Genomic DNA, 18,307 nt, shown 5'->3' on the forward strand with positions numbered 1-18,307 from the left:
CGAACACGAAAACCGGTTGAAAGCGATAAAAAAAAGAGGAACACCACTGGAAGTCTTTAACGTTTCATTTTTCTAAAGGAAGGAAGCCTCATTTTGAAGCTTTCATTACTTCTGCTGTCTTTAAATAGGATACGAAAAACCTTGTTGCTTTATATCTCTGCAATAAGTTCCGTCTCAGAGATTAAAAGTCGGAAAATGAAGGAGGAGCCGTTTGGTTCTTTTAAAGGGAAGCGATGCGAAATCGACAGTAGTCACTAGTTCAGTTACAACTACAGTTAGATACAAAACTTTCGACATTAAACCGAAGCCCAAGTTGGTCTCTTTCACACGCCAGCAATCATATTTTTGCCTGGCAGCAAAATTATCTAATTGCCGGTGCTATAAAATATTGACCCAGTTGCTGACGAACTTCGGGACTCTCTCAAATTAAATGCCGCTTTGCCCTCATTATTCTCCCTTTTTTCTCAGTTTCATTTCTGCCATTGTAACTAATTAGACGAATTCTTAGAGAAAAAGGAACAAAAAGAGGGAATTCATTGTAACCTAATATTTTATGTCATATCATAAGCAAAATTTAATATTTTTCCATATTATTTTTCATCGACAAAAAACGACATTTTCTCCACGTTTTCTACAGAAATTATTTTAAATAATTTCTCCGCGTTTTCATCGTTAATAAAATTCAGTCGGACAATTATCATATACCGCGTTGGCGACGTTACCTACATCGTCAAATGTACAATCCTCCATTGGAAGTTTAACGTTACGACGTCTGCGTTCACCTTTTTCTTTTCCTTGAGCCGTGCTTCAGAAAAAGACGTGAAATTCTTCGCGTACCAGCCCATGAAACGTAATTTTGTATTGTCTGGCTGGAGCGGCCGTTTCCATTAAAAGCACTCACCTCGGCATTGAAGTGCGCTATTTGAGCCCATGCATTATATTGAGACTATTTACTGTCTCGAGTGTTCTTATTGTTATGGAGTAACGAGCACTAAGCCAGGGACATTTCGCGAACAGGCTTGAATAAATAATAAATTGCACGTGGAACCGATCCACGTATTAAGGATGAACGTTACAAAGAAGTTTCTTTAGAAAAATTTTTCCTTTCGCTCCGCATTTATATTAATCAATGAAATACAATTAATTACTGTAGATTTCAATTAACCATTTTCTCGTATTAATCAATTAAATATACAATCAACGAGAACAAGTGACAACAAGAAAATGTATCTGCAAGTATATACACGAGTTATGTTTTATTCTTTACTTTCCCTTATTGTGGAATGATTTTCATTGAAGTGTTTGTCGTGTCTCTAAAGGTATCATTGATTAAATAAACGAGAAATTTTTACGAACGTAAATGCGTTCAATAAGTATTGACGTTAATTACACTTGTAAATTAAGGGCCATTGGTTGGTTATCGATTAATTGAAATGCTTCCGCTTCCATTTTTTCTCTTACCTTTATTAATATTGTTAATCCACGCATTAACATTCTTGCAAAAAGGGTTTTGGTAGTAATATTTTGAAAGGGACAATTGAATTGAAACTTAGTTGAGAATTTAATTGAAAATTTTTAATTAATTATTTAATATCATCTGATTCGCGTGTCAAAATTGTACCTTTTTAGGATAAGACATAAGGATTGATAAACATATAAACGAGCCTTATGATAAGGGACGATGGAAAATGTGAAAAATGAAGGTCTGAACGAGAGAAGAGCGAAGGAGGTGAAACTGAATCAATAAGAAAAGCAGACTGGAAAATTGTCGAAGAAAATAGGATCTGTGACTTCGAGAAATTCTATTTCAAAAAGGATTTCATTTCTCTAGGTTAAAATTAAAATTCTAACAAATTCAATTAAAGTATTTTTACCACTGCAATGCACTTGAGAAAATAAAATCCTTTTAATTAAAACACTGCAAAGTGTGCCTTATGCTATATCAAAGTTAAATAATGACTACATAAACTGTTAAAACAAACAAAGACTAAATTAATCGACGGAACAGTATTATCCACTGAGAAATCCTCAATTTTCAATTACTCCCAAAAAGAAGCGTAATTTCGGCATCCAAAGTACGGGCCAACTGAAAAATCGACCTCTTAAAACGAATCTTTACGACGAGTTACCACCCCATTTATAGAAATGTAGGTCAGCCAGTGATTTACACATTGCTCAGCATTAATCGTCATTAGCTCCCTAAAATTAGCACCGTTAAAGCGAAAGGTAGCCGAGAACAGTATAAAAGGAGGAGAAACTCGGTAGGGATAGGAAGAATCCAATTGAAGTTATGAACTAAACGCATAATGAGCTTGGTAGGTAGCACTCCGTGAGGCAAGTAAGTATTATTATATTATCATAAGCGGCTCTTCTTCGTCGACCCACGGACTCCCGTTGTCGTCCATCCTCCGAGTCACCTCCGACCCCCTACCCCACCCTCTCACAACTCCTGTCGGCTAACTAATTTCATTCCGCAAGTCTTTAATTAGTATTCGTCGCTGAGCGTCCAAAGTTTTTCACTAGATTCGTCCTACCAGGACCGTTCACCCGTATTTGCATAGGCGAAAATTTCAGCCGGGGGGAACACTTTCTTGTCCGGCCAGCTTTGGAACGTTCAATATTCCGTCTCGTTGGGACTCTTCCGAAATTTCATATCGGCAAAAATGATTATTCGTTAATGAAATTTCCTCGTTCCACGTGTACGCAAGTTACAAATTCCTTTGTGACCGGTATACGTTATTTATACATGTAAATCTAATTAACGTGTACCTGCCAGGAAAGGAACGAAGAATAATTGCGAGACGGTTACGATCACTCGTTACTTTAATAAAACTTGTTTCATTTAATTGAAGAAGAGACTAATAAATATTGTGTGCTCTCTATGAAGTTGAAAATAAATATTGATATTGTTTTTTTTTTAAATGAATATGGAAACGTGATCTATAAAATAAATTCATGAGTGCAGTTTTCTTGGATTCATGCTGAAGGAAAAATCATTTACCATTTCACCGCGCGAATTTTCGTTTTTATATCTTTTAAATGCGCTCATCCTGTTCTTGGATCTGTCGCGTTTATCACCGTTGAAGGTTGGAAAAAAAAAATGTCGGAGCTTGAAGAATATCGGCCAAGGCCAGAGGTAGCTTAGAGGCGTGTCGTTTAAACTGAAAGCATTTGAAATCTTGCTGCACGATCTCTCGAATTCTAACGAAACCCTCGACTTTAGGGGAAAATCTGTTCCCGGCGAACAACTTGGGGTTTTTGGCTGAAACTTTTTGCATAATGTCACCGACCAATCATCCTCGTTAAACTCGTATTTTCATCTTTGAACATAAGTTTTTAAAGCTTTTCGTCCCCATGAAAAGAGACTCTATAAACTGTTCAATTATGAAATGTACGATGACCATTTTTTTCAAAGTTTTAGTGCACAAGAAAATTGTGAAATTATTTGAATTAAATTCTATTATATTTTAAACGTGCACATTATAATGAATGATGCACTGAAAATTGCATTAAAAGCGTAATAATAAAATTTCTCCAAAATGCATATTTCAAATAAGGTACTTTATAAAATAACATTATTTTGTCGACAATAAAATAAAAAGTCTGATCAATCTTGTCGACAATAAAATGAAAAGTTCAATGAAGTATAGAGACAAGAAAAAAAATCAAAATGCAGTATCATGAACGAGTGGGTCGTATTAATTGTAGACGCTACATGTTCAATTATAGCTCATTAAGTTCCTTCTTTTCTCATATTTCCGCTCGTTTGCGTAGGCCGTGCTTTAGCTCATCACCGTGAAGCCTTATTTTTACACTAGCTCCTTCGTTTCGTCATTGATCCGTGGTATGCGTTCGCATTCATCCGTTTTATTCGTTGAATAATTTTACTGCTTCCCGGCCAACAAGGACATTGAAAAATGAAAATAAACACCGTCGTTCCATTTCGAATTCACGAGTGGACGACGATCAAATTGTTGATGGCAAAGATTGTATCTCTAACCCGAATGTCAATTTTCATTACCGTATGAACGTCTATATAACTTGAAGTTGCAATAACACCCATCATATGGCAATTTCTTAATTTGATTTTGAAGATTAGATAGGTAACACGCAAATTCTAAGAAATGTAAAATATTGGGAAAGCAGATATAAAATGTAAATCCAATTAAAAATTACAAAAAAGAAAATCTCTAAAACTATAATACATATGGAAATGTAATTTTCATTGTGGGTCATATAAACTCGAAATGAGACAGTGGGGTTAATCGGGATAGAATCTTTGCAAATGGATCTCGTTTCCAAAGAAGAAAAAAGAAGGAACATTCTTGAAATCCATCTCGAGGTATCGATTAACAAACACAAGTGCTGCCTTTGCAGGCTGCTTTTTTTTCTTTTTTAGTAAAACAACCGTTCGCGGTGGAACCGTTTCAAATTTTTCTGAATGACGGGGCGAAAGCTCTGTGTGTCGAACGAGCCTTCCGTTGCTGCTAAAAGAGACAGACTTTTCGAACGGGTAACGCGATCGTGCGCATCCATTTGTGCAACGTGGAGTTTCGCAGATCTAATCGAATTCCGCTTACGTCAAGGAAAATTCCCCTTTCGCAAACGGTGAACACGATATTTAATTTCGACTTGGCGGTTTCGAGTTTCCATTGGTCGATCCTGTTGATATAAATATAGAGTGTTCAATCCTTTCCCTATCAAGGGCAGCTATAGCTGTCCTACGCGAAGGGTTTAAACTTTGAAATAGTTGACATGTAATGAAAATTAAAAATAAAAAACCCCTGCCATGAAAGATACTTTGGAAAAAGTTATTTTACTTGCGTTTGTAAGATGACCCTCAATATTGTATATTATTCTATTATTTTAAATTAATATAATGGTTACTGAGTGTATTAATATTTGAATACACTAATAAGAGGGTAGATTATGTAGAAATAAATCTATCTTTCAATCACGCGATCCGCTCATTGCAACAGAGATCATGCACCATCGTTAGAAACAATTAGAATTAAAGGAAAACATTTATATTGTTACTCACCTTCAGATTTTGGCGCGGGAGGTTTGCGAGTCGCCCAATTCGTTCGAATACTCCTGCTACCCAACCATTGTCCATGCATGGCACCGATGGCACTTTCCGCTTCCTGAAACAATGACAATAAAATTGAGCAAAAATGTTTCAGAGTATTATCGATCATTTTTTATAATTAAGTATTATATTACTGTTTAATTTTCACACTTAATTTCATTTAAACCCTAAATTTCACGCGATACAAAATCTATATTTCGTTTGAATCGATAGAAAAAAGAAATTGCTCGCATTTTGGGGTAACCGATACGAGATAGGTTTTCGCCCGTTCATTTACTCGTTGACTATGATCAAAGCATTTTCGATTTAGGGGGAGGCGTTCGTGTGCAATGGGTGCCAAAAAATAGAATGATACATTTACACGAAATTCACCGCTGCATACGATATTCCTTATAGAAACTTCACACCTATATTTCTATTCATATGTAGTTGAATATGCACACGACCGATCATACATGCATATGCTAACTAAATATTCAGGTATGTATGTATTAGAAATTGAACAGTCTGTTTTCCTATAATTTTCTTCTACTCTTGGATCAGCAAAGAAGAAACCAAGAAATAGATGTGTTATCCAGCGTTAAAAAATAGATCGAGCAAGTAGAATAAACAAAAAGCCGGGAACGTTACGACCAACAGCTAGAGACCGTAACTTGCAGTACACAAGATGGTAGCCGTAACTTTTATTTACTACTGCTCTGGTTTGAGAAGCATAGCACGAGTGGATTGAGAAAAGTGGCCTATTACTGTTTCCCCTGCATGGAACAGGCGTAATAAATACGTATACATTACCAGAATATTTTCCGTTTTACATTGTTACACAGAGAAAGTTTTAACAATGCTGTATCATAGAATCATCGAGTTTCTCAGAAAGTTCCTAAAGAAATTTAAATATCATCAAATATTTCTTCATTCGCCGCATTTTTATCGAACAGAAATCCAGGAAATTCTTCGAGGGAACTAGAAATTCTCTATTTTCGCCATTCAATTCCTTTCCAAACGTAAGACCCCGATTTCCGTGAGATGGAACCAGTGGCGGAACGGTGCCGATAGCGTCAGCCACGATGAAAACAGTTTGCTCTGTAGCAGTGTAACAAAGCAGTCACTCGGGTCCGTCTATCATAAGTCCATTACGCTATCCGTATGAAAAATAAGAAGGAGCCCTGCAGGAGGAGGCAGTCTGGGAGCCAAGAAGAGTTAAGGCTAGATGGAGGAGGGAGGGTGGTTCCGTGGTAAGGCCGTTTCAGAGAAGAAATGGATGTGGAATAACAGAGGACGACGTCGCTTGAAAACGCACACAGAGACGCCTGCGTCGCCCATAAATGCGAACGTTCGTGACAGCGTGCCGGTGGCAGTCGGATGGCTGATGCGAACCAAGGACGGGATAGGAAACCTAAAAATATTCCCGTCGCGGGGAATCCCTCCGGAAGGCTTGGCTGTTCGAGAAGCTCTTCACCAATGCGTATGAAGAGGGAGTTCCCTCGTTTTATTCAGTTCCCCTCTGCTCGCCATTTGCAACTTCTCCAGGATATTCTTGGGTCCATCTCGTACCTTCAGACGGTAACCTTGCTCTATTTCCTGGTCGCGGTATCCTATCCTCTCGTTTCCGGCTATCCTCGCATCACACCGTCACTCCTCTTTTTACACTCGCGGAGATAAAGTGTTTCCGATTCGAATTTCCATCCACGATATGACCGGAAACCGAGCGTCGCGTCGGCCTCAAAGACGATCTTAAACCTGCGCTCGATAAGTCGCCGGGACTTTTAACCAGGGACGGGGTCAAGTGGACACAGAGAATACGGTTTCCTGGAGCAGCAGTTTGTTTTTTTTAATATAGACCACTATATTTCTCTGGGCATTTCCGTGACCAAACCATCCTGGTGACCTCGTGCAAAACTACCTACTTCTCTATGCCCAAGCAACCATCAAATCGAATTTCTCGCACGGTCAGAAATGGTCTATAGACCGTTCGTGACTCTGACCAGGCGACACCCAGCTGCTTTACACGCATTACTAAGTCATAGAGCGACGGTACGCGACGTCGGATTACGTGGCTCTAACGAAATCGCGCGCCTTATTCCTGAGCGACGGCGACGTCACGGCTGCCTCGCACCCCGGGGTACCAACGATCGGGTATTTTATGGGGATATTATGTCGACGTCAGGGAGGCGGGGTAGAAGGAAAATTTTGGAATCAACAGCGACGTGGAAATTAAGAATACGAAATGAATTTTTTGTCGAACCTTTCCTTCCGACCTTATCCCGACACGGATTTTATCGATGGAACGTTATGAAAGCTTTTTTCGGGTTACTTGATTTATTGCTAGCTGGATTTATTGATCTCAGGTTTTATCGTTCCAAGTGGCCAACTTTTGCCACTGTAATATAATCTTCGTGTTGCTTTTAAGACGATTTTGTATGTGAGATTGTGATCAATTTTTTTTTTGTTTTATCTAACGCTTTCAGTTTGGGACCTGAACAACTTTGACAGTTTGTTGAATATTCTTGATTTATTCAAAGCCAGGTCATTTGTGATGTAGAACTACGAAATTGTAGAACAACAAATCTTTGTTCTACGGTGATCCTTTGAATATTAGAGCGATGTTACTATACGTTGACGATGTAACCTAGGTCCTAGTAAACTTAGAACGAAGTCTTCTACTTTTTCTTTTCACAAAACAATTATTATTCTACATTTATTATTCCAACTAACGGATTAAGTGTTATTTTCCGAAAAAATTCTCTCAGCTCCGTTAGGGAAGGGTAGCGATCGAGAGGATCGGAAGTCGTATTGCTTGAATGGCCGTTAAACGCAGTTGGATGTCGAGCGGGAGGGTGGTGGGTCGAGGTGAAACGAGAATCCTGGGAATTCGCATTTCCTCGTACATCTTAAAAGAGGTAGGATGTTGGACGCCCGGTGATTAGAACCCGCGATTTAGGTACGTGTATCCGGCGGTCGAAGGATATAGTGGCGGCAGGATACGGGAACGGGGTTTTCGGTGCCGAAGAAGGTGAGCCAGGAAGGGTACGGGGATAAGGGGGGAGAAGGAGAAATTTTCGCGTGTTCCTCGAGGTTAACGGAGACACCCGGAAAATTTATACTTCGGTAATAGTAATACCGTGGGTGTGAGGCAGGTGCCGGGCGGTTGGTCCAGATCGATAGAACATTAAAACAGAGGGGAAACGAGAGGGTCCGTAGCCTGGGGGCAGCCTCCCCGACGAATAACCTCGCCATAAGCGGACGAAGGACTTCTTTTACTCGCTCGTACATCTAACTTCGTCGTGATTTACGCGGAGGATTTTCGCGGGTCACGGTGAAAGTCGACCCACTCTGTGTTTCCTACCCGAAAAATCATGCTCTAAAGCCTGACACGTTTTCCGCTCTTCTCTTTATTTAATCAACGAAATATTTCGAGAAACCAGACGCATCTTGAATAGCCATGATAAATTTCAATTCTTCCTTGAAATATTGTTTCAAGCATATCTTTCAAATAGACATACACGTCCGGGAAAAAATTTTCTTTATCTTCCATTTAGTTTTCGAGAAAATGAAACCGGAATTGATTCAGTTCGGATATGGACAAACTTTTGATTTCAATAGAAATTTTTAATACGCTTTCTCAGCTATGCCTGTGATCGTTCGAATTGAAATAATAAATTATTCTAAGAAAAATAATGGAAAATATATAATCGTCTTAATTAGCTATTTGGAAGGTTATTAGCTAAAGACAAGCTTGTAGCTAAGGCTCTATCCTTAAAAAAGGATCTACTATCTTAGCTACAATTTTGTACTACCTGCATTATTGCAATGATAAAACAAGATTTTTTGTAACTTACTGCTTTTTTAACAAAGGAAACAAACCCATAACCCTTGGATTTGAGTGTCTGTGGATCTCTCACGACTCTGCAATCTCTGTAACAGAAACAAGAAAAAATATGTTAGAATATTGAAATTTTTAGTTATTACTGTGGTAAGAAATGTCCTCAAACAATTTTTAATTAACTTAACAAGGAATTTACATAAAATTAAATTGCAAAATATCCATGGTACTGAAATTTCTTTTAGAAAGACAGAAATTCTGTAAATCCGTTATGATTTAATAACGCCTCGACGAAGAGAACGATTTATTTCTCGTGCCAGTAAATTTCGAGGCATTCGTATTCCCTCGAAAACTGTCGACAGCATTGTCAAGCGAGTCAGAGCTGGACACCCTAAAATTCTTCCTCATAATTAAGATTCCAGAAATGCCTATCAGACGAAATTACGAATACTCCTTCATAGTCTGTAGTTGCTGATCTACGAAGTCCTTCTTCGTTTAACCCTCTCATATAACCAGCAGCTCATGTATGTAAGTACTCTCTTCCAAAAGTAATGAGAATATATTTACAAAAGTTTTCCTATTCAACAAGCCAGGAAGAATAATAATAGCAAGAAGAAGAAAGTACAATAACAGTGAATAAATTTCCATTACTCTCGCTAAGGAGCGTATCATGAATAAAATAGTTCCACAGCACTGTTTTTCTGTAGTTAAATAATAATAAGGCAGAATATTTTATTTCTTATACTTTTGTTGAGAATTAACATCAAGAAATATTGAAGCTAAAGCAACAGCCACTAATTGCTTCTTTCATAATTACCACTTTTCAAAAGAAAATTGAAATTTAATTACTAATGACGAAAGTATAATAAAAATAATATGAAAAATTCATAAAATAAAATTTTATGTTACAGTAGTTATTAATTTACTGCAGATTACATTATTTATTATAAATCAAGTTGAATAATTAAATTGTAGTAATAGAGAGACGATACGTGAATAGCGTTTATCTTTCTGTTGATGTTATCCCTAGGACCTCGCTCGCAATACTGACTCGTCGTCGCTCGAGTGCTCGTTATGGCCCAGTGGTTTTGTATACATACATATCACTACCTAGAGTACAGGCTCGAGCGAATTTGTTTTCTTTAAACAAAAATGCGAGCTAAATATAAATTTTGCTTACAAAATATTAAATTGTTTAAGAATTTGTTTTTATTGAATTTTATAACTATCTAGACTTTGACTTTCTGCGAAGATATAAATAATTATACACAGTGCAACTAGAAGAAGAAGAACAACAGCGTATGAGCATCCTCTATCATTTTCCATTTTCAACGTAAAGTAGAACATGAAGTGGTAAATTGAAATAAGAAGGTCAAGTAAGAGCTCGAATAGGCAGTAGTTTCCAGCAAATTTTATTTAGAACCGTTGTGCAGCACAAGAACCTAAATAAAGTTGTGGTCAACTGTACACGTAGGTTTTCAGTAAAGTTAGGCATTTACTTTCTCTCTTTATCATTAAATACTTATGCTCGTTTAAATTGCTTTCTCCGTTAAAGTCAGTATTTAATCAACTCTTAATCCTCCCAGTTTTTGCGCAATAAAGTCGAAAGCATACATTTTATCTTCATTTCTCATCTAAAATTAAAGATTCACCACCTTTATATATTTCTCTAGAACCTACATCTTCGAACATTTAAGAAATCAGTTTCAAAGTTTCAGGATTATGAATTTATTCATATTAAAGAATCAGCTAATTAGAATTAAGGAAGATACGAAATAATTGTATAATTATTTTGATAGCAATTTAAGCTTTTATGGCATTAAATTGACGTAAAATCTAGTGGATCGTACGATACGATATAACAAAAATACTTTAACGCGTTTCATAAGGGTCTCCTCGAATCGCGTCATTGTTTTCCGTGACTTTTCCGTCAATGCCGCGGAATGTCACAGTACTAGGAGCATGAGTAATAGTCAATATAAGTTAGATGTAGAGCACGCCAGTCGCATATGTCGTTGCCCACACTTCCAAGTCTCTCCCTACTCGTGGTTCTTTCGCATTCGATATAACCGGGGAACCCCCTCTGGCACGTTCTCATTTCAACCATCCCACCCCCAACCTTTTCGCCCTCCTTTTTCGTTCTCTGCACGCCGCCGTCGAGCGTAGGAACGAAACAATCGTCGGGTGTCGTGGATTTACGTTTTCCACTGTTAAAAATCGTAAATTAATGCACGGTTATTGACGCGATAAATCTCGAAATTTAATTCAAGTTCCATCGAGAGCTGTCCAAGCCCCGACGCCATCCCCCTTTTTTCCTCTACGGTCGGTGATATAGCCGCGACAATGGCGGAGCTTCGCGTAGCTTGGACGACAAAGCCCAGATAGGATAAAGAGTTAGTTTTTAGATTTATTGCCGGCCGTGCTGGCCGAACGCGATGGACGTCAGAATGGAAAGCAGCAACCAACGCGAAGCTCGATGATTCAAATTGCACGTCGTAGACACCGTGTCCGGTCGTACATAAGCATGGCTCGTCTTTCACCCTATCAGTCCACCCTCTCGAGTCTTTATTCTATCTACCTGTCAACGAGCTACGTTCAGACGAGTTTTATTTATTACTTCGTGGCTCGTGACGTTTCGAGCCGAAAGGAAAAACCTGAGCTATGCTTTTCGAGAAAACGTTGAACCGTTTTACGCTCCAACGATAGTGGTTCAGGCCAGTTTTCACTCGGATGAAATGTGTACAACGGTACGTGAATCAAAATTAAGATCTGAAATTTGCAGATTAAAAGAATTGGTATAACATTTGGGAAAGAGAAATTCAATTAAATTTTCTTGTTCAATTAACTTGCGAAGGTAATCACAATAAATTTCCATTTAACAGTTGAAAATTTATTGTACTAACTTGAATGTCAATATCAATATTGATTATCTGTAACATCAACGAGCTGTAATTACGAAACTGACATAGGAAATTACACCTGGGATTTGTCTCACATTTCATCCAATTACATAACAATAATTCAACGTGTGTTCGCACCTGCTACTTTAATTTAACAGTCAATCATCTGTACACCTCAATGAATATTTTCAAAGCAGACAAATAATGGAATGAAAGATTACCGTCTCATATTTCGTCCATTTAAATAACAACATTCAATTTATATAACATTTAAACGTCTCGATGAATATTTCAAAAGCAAGTTGTAATTTAAAAAAATTCTTTTTGAACATTTTCTATATCAGGCATATCAATTAGAGAATGGAATTTGACCGAACACGGAATTCGTTTTACTTTTGCATATCGAGCTACAAAAACTGCTGGCATAGACCAGCAAAATCTTGTCACCCATTTTGTTTTTTTATCAGCGAACCCTGTCCCTAACCCACGAAACTTTTACGCTTTAGCTGTCACCGGTGACACTTTTTCATCTGCTGTCAGTGTTCCATGGCAATCTAGGTACCCATAGAAGCAGTTTTTCTCATCGTCATCGGACCGAGTCGCGAACCCATTAATTACTGACAATAAAAAGGAAGACGCGTCAGCACGAAAATCTTCGCCCTTATCATCATACACGTAAGAATCGAACGGAACCAGCGTCGAAGGATATCACTTCCGAAAGACCGGAAGCATCTATACGCTGCGGATAAGAGATATGAATACTCGTTTCTGGAGCTTCATCAATCTATCCGTTAATAACTTGGCCACACTGTCATTTTGCTTGTTCGGCTTGATCGTTATCGTTACTCCTTTTAATCACACTCTGCTACCTTTCAAAGATCTCGAATAATTTTATATAATTGTTTCTGTTAACGAAGGTACAAAAAATTAATTTCTTAAGTAACCCACTGTCCTATGATTTTTCAAAAATTGTGTCAATCAGAGCCAGTTATTGATTGCTTTAATTTTAAGACGAATAAAGAAAATTGAAATCGGTGATCCTTGACTGTGCAAATTATAATTAGAATTAAACTTTCTCCCGAATAAAAATAATTTTCGATCGATCCGAGTATACCTTCGCGACAATACCGAACCCCAAAAAAGTCTACCGAATAATCGACAAATTTACGAAGGGAAGGGAAGAGAAAAAAAATGTTCAATATTTTTCAGCAGCCGTTGAAACAAGCCACCGGTGAACTATAGTCGGTAGTTATCGTGATGTTGGTAGAAAACGTTCCGGTATCGGATGAAAACGAAAGGGCGCGCAACCCGGAGGGGTAGTGAAGTGGAAAGGGGGAGGGAAGTTTGCTTACTTTTCGCTAAGTGCACTCAATGCCGAGCGCGCGAACTAATTGTCGGTGGGATAGGTTCGCCCCGACCATGGAGAGGATGGGGTTGAGACAAAATCGTGTGCTCGCTTGCTATCCAGGGACTCTCCAAGATTTCAGAGTGGGCTTCGATTTCGAGATCTCGACAAATGAAACGGGTCGTCGTGGAAACCTTCTCCGTCCAATTCCAATTTTTTTTTTTTTTGTCGATGTAAACCGCTTATTAGTGTTCCTGCCTCGCCGATTGCCATCGTTCTCCTTACTTTTTTCTTCCTCCGAACTATTTCTACGTTTAATTCGTTGGGACTAGGATTTCCAAGCGAAATCAGAACCAGGCGGGCCGGATTGATTTATGATGCTTATGAAATTTCGGTCGATCGTGACGCGAATAATTCCGGTTCGTGGCAAACGCGTGACTGAAATCGGCTAACGCGGATTACTCGAGTTTCTTTGGCGAACGGAAGTACGTATGTATGGTTCCCCGAGTAGCCGAGACGTCGACGAATCAACTTCTAACGTTTGCTATCGAGATGAAAACCGTGGGACCGTATATATACTTTCGAGGAAATACTTCTATTTATCCACAAATGCTGACCGTGAGAAATGACTTGAAAAAATAAAATAAAATAAATAATCCTTACATGTACATCATTTTTTATTCCCTGCTTACTGATATAGGATTTGAAACTTTCAAGATGATTTGAATTAAACTTGCATTCAAATATTTTTATGATCTTCATATTTAGCGCAAGAAGATTACGATTCGTCTGTTTATCATTAATATTTTCATCACTTTTGCATTATATTCTGTTTAATATCGGCTTACGAAACGAGCTGGCAGTTAAATGACATCATCTAGAACGTAATCTCGTAAAATAGTTACGGCAAAGTAGTTTGGTACAATAAGATGCCGTATAATCGTAATTTCGAAATAATGTCAGGAATATATTGAACAAGAAATAGGCTTCTAACTGCAGGTTGCCCGAGCAGTATAATACATTACCACATAATTACTGTGCAACTCCAACAGCGGGTTCAGTTTTATTTAAGTTCCCGGTAACTGTAATTATCCTATTTACTTTAGACGCAAGTACAACACCGAGCTTTGCACGGAATAATTTACCTTTTACGCCTTCTTAAATTTGACTTCTCGACCACTTTAAAGTGGCGTTTGATTGCGGGACCGCAATAAACGATGGTGATTATTGTTGGACGGTTTTATCTTTCGATGAACTCGTTGATTGCGAATTTATTTTCGTCCTGAACGTGATAATTTTCAGTCTGCCGTTCCCCGAATGAAAATTGCCCGAATTCTTTCCGAAACTTTTGACCTTTGATATAATTTTAATTTTTTGGAGAATTGTAAGGACTAATTATAATTATTTAAAAATTTATGAAATCTTCTAGTTATTTTTTAGTTTTAAAATTGAATTAAATTTGAAAATCTGCAGAATAGTTAATCGAAATATTTGTGGCTCCCTTCATGGTCCGTCATAATTTATTTTTGTACAGTAAAAGCCCACAAATTTAATTATCTTATTTGATTTAAAAAATAGTTAAATTAATATAAAAATAATTCCATACAAACCAATAGCATCGTTATCGATCATTATGAACCCTTCTTTCTACTCCCTGTTCACTGATTTACCTTTCACCCCCGACCGTTCCCATCCCCTTTCGTCGTCCACCTCTATAACCAAAGGGTTAACCGGGTCTAGCGTAAGCGAGATTATTACCTAGATAACTGGAAAATTAACTGCAAAATGCGCTGTTTTACTCGTGGGCAAACGGGGTTACGGTAATTTTAATAACATATTTATTACTCCCCGACTGTTCGCGATGAACGAACAAAAGGCTGCTCGTAGATAGAGGGGCGGCGAGCGAAGGGGGTGAGTCGAATCCGTAGGTGAATATCGATAACGCGTTGCTGATTACGCTCATGCTATTTTGCGAAGTTCGTCGGTGGTGAATTCGTTCGGGCGGCAAGCCAAGTATTGGGAATTTATGGGTCTTCTCTGCACCGGTGCGTGATACGCGTGTAATGTTTACGATATGACGCGATTCGCGTTGTCGTTCGTTCGAGGTTAATGGTGAATTACGGAAATTCGATGGATTCTACGGACACCATGCTTTTGTTTCTCTCCTTTCCTCTTTTTTTTTCGAAAAGATTATATAGGAAAATCTAGGACAAAATGAAATATTTAACAACGTTGCGTCCCTTATGGATTATTAATTCCAAAATTTAATCTTTCTACTTATTACCTTACAGTATTAGCAATGCTGCTATAAAATGTTTTCCTTTTTTATTTTTATCAATCATTTGATAACTCGTATACCCCAGTGAACGTGTTAAAATGTTGAAGAGCAATTTTCCATCAGAATGTAATCAGACAATTAATCCTATAAATCGAGCTCTAAAATCGACGTATAAAAAGAGAAGAGAGAGGGAGAGAAGAAAAAACGGTGAACCCGATTTCATTTTACAGCGTTTGCACTTTCAGTTTGCACGTATTTTATCACCCTCGCAAGAGACAGGTCCGAAAACCTAGATAGCTTCACGGATGTGTGTCATGCGAGTTAGTGACGGGTTTTACTGGCGCTCGTTTTACGAACGTATCGCTATCAAAACGGGTGACGTACTCGTTGTAACGTCCGCAGTATTCTACACGTTGTCGAATGGCCAGCACTCGAAACGAGGCTATTAGCCGGTGCAGTACTCTTTTTTTTTTTGTTTTGAGGCATGGAAAGAATCTCTCCTATTCCATACCCCGGCCATTGGTCAGCTATCCTCTCTCGCTACTGCTCCATTTTCGAACGTTTCGCGATTTTTTGCCAGGTAATTGTATTGCTGTTTTATGACTTTTAAACGGCGCCGGTTCGATCACGTCAAGATGCGACCGGATCGTTAAACGTTCGAATTATCTGATTAATGAAAGCGAGAGAATGTTGTGGAATTTTTTAAATCTTCCTTGTTGCTGATTTTACTTTAATTTTTCGAGATACTCGAAAGCAATGGATTCTAAACTACGAATATTTTTATAGGTAATAGAGACAGACAGAAACTTATTTTATCATTAATAGTGAATAAATTTCTATTTTCTAAAAATTGTAATTTTAAGCTAAAGTCAAACAGTTCTCAACGGTTGTAGTTTCTCGAAATTTTGTCCACTTGTCGATGTCTGTAAAACGTTCCCGATTCATCGTTACGCTTTCTCTCGCTCGATCTAGCACAATTTCAGTTGACGTAACTTCAAAGCCGTTTAATCCTCTTAACGAAGCCATACCAGAGGGACAAGCTACCGTCTCTACCCTAGTGTTCGGTATCTTAACCCTTCGTTATTTTGGCTCTTCTCCGAAAGTTAACATCAAGAAAGGAGGGAGTACTAGGTGTATAGACCCATCGACCGTACTTCGATAGATGCAAACTTTCTCAAACTATGAACCGATTCGTTGTTAACTCGTACTTGCAACTTGTTTTAGCTACACAGAAAGCCACCCCTAACGTCTTCGGAAGAAATAACGAGCCACGTGTTTCACTTTATCCGATGAAACTTGAAAAGGAAACCGACGCCGAACTTTTACACAACTTTACTTCTATATAATTATTAATATTAATCCTTGGTCGATTACTAATTATCAGAGTGTAATTAATATTAGCTAGAATAAAGTCATCAGGAAAGGTAAAATATTGAAGTTGATATCTGTTTATATTATGTTGATATAAATTTGAGATAAATCTGTTTATACTGTTGATATAAATTTCGCATTTTAAAACCATATTATTTTCTTGCTAAGAAGATAAGGTGGATTTTTCTAGAAATATATGTATTTTTGTATAATGTTTGCTCTTTTAAGCTGCTTAACAAAGTATTATTTTATTTCGTATATTTCGTTATATTTTGCATATTCTGAAATTTTATGTTACTCTTTTATATGTATAGAATATTTTACGTGATTTCATCCGCAGTTCAATAATAAATATAGAATGATTTCCATAATATTTTTAGAACTACCTCAAATGTTGCAAAATGGAAAAAGAGTTTGATTTAAGAAGATTCAAGTAGCTTGACTTTTTATCGTTCCTTAAGCTTCTTAAATTTTTCGAAAGAGGAAAAATAAATGATTAAATCTTCATTATTTATTGCTGTTAAGATATTAATAAATAAAAAATCACTGTTATGAAGTATCCTCAGGGAAATTTTTTCTACAATTTTAACATTTTTATAAATTATTCTATAATAGCACAGGTTTGTGTGCTTTTATAACTAATATGAATTTTTTATTTGTAGAAAAGGAACAATTATTTAAGTAGATCGACGTTTACTCGACGAATCTCCAAATCCTTGCATTCTTTTTGAAGAACAGTTTGGCGAGTTCCCTAAAGAAGGCACAGCAGGAAAAGGAAATCAATTGAAGCACGAAAGTAAAAAGGCAGGTCCGACTCTATGAAGCGGAAAAGTTTCAAAGCCTTACAAATATTTGCCGAATAAAAGTGCTTGAAACTTTGTGTTTGTTCGTTTTACAAATTTCAAAAATTTTCTGGCTAACATCGAGATCAATCGAGAGATTTAAAGCTCACGATATCTGCAATTCCCTCGTCTGTGGAACGAACTTCGCATAAGTAGCTAGTAAATCATATCTATATGGTTATTCAAAGATCCTTGCATAAATTTCGTGTCAAAACATACTTTCTTACATTCCAATTTTCCATTTATGCATTCACATTTCAAATTATTTCATTCAGTATAAACGAAAAATTATATTGAAATAGATTTTAATTGATTTTCAATCAAATATTTGTTGAAAGACTACAGTTTAACATTACAAAAAAAAAAATTGAATTTTAAAATATCAAAAGTATAAATTAAAAATTATTTATCCCTCTCAAAGCAACCAATCTTTCGTTAATATTAGTCTCATTATCGTTTAAATTTTAATCAGAAATTAATTATAGATGATTAATGATTAATCGCTTTAATTACTGGTTAATGATTACTAATTATTACTTGTAATTTAATTAATCACAATTTCTGACAATTAATTTTTTTTAATCGTAAGCGCTAATTAATCAAATTAAAAATTATATCCAGTACAATTTATCAATATAAAAGTGCATTTGTGTTATATCAAA

General features: G+C 37.1%; 1 protein-coding gene across 15 annotated transcripts in view; it reads right to left on the minus strand.

Annotated features, from left to right (window-relative positions):
* Positions 1 to 18,307, minus strand: part of LOC117611917 (nucleolysin TIAR) — a 355,924-nt gene that overhangs the window by 37,194 nt on the left and 300,423 nt on the right. For all 15 annotated transcript variants that reach the window (XM_034340391.2, XM_034340392.2, XM_034340389.2 and 12 more), the window contains 2 exons: positions 8,926 to 9,001; positions 5,042 to 5,144 (listed from right to left, as the gene is read on the minus strand). In XM_034340391.2, the coding sequence (XP_034196282.1) occupies positions 5,042 to 5,144; positions 8,926 to 9,001 (179 nt within the window). The remainder of the gene's footprint in view (positions 1 to 5,041; positions 5,145 to 8,925; positions 9,002 to 18,307) is intronic.

The sequence above is a fragment of the Osmia lignaria genome, chromosome 10 (genome assembly GCF_051020975.1).
Source record: "Osmia lignaria lignaria isolate PbOS001 chromosome 10, iyOsmLign1, whole genome shotgun sequence".
NCBI classification, from domain to species: Eukaryota; Metazoa; Arthropoda; class Insecta; order Hymenoptera; family Megachilidae; genus Osmia; species Osmia lignaria.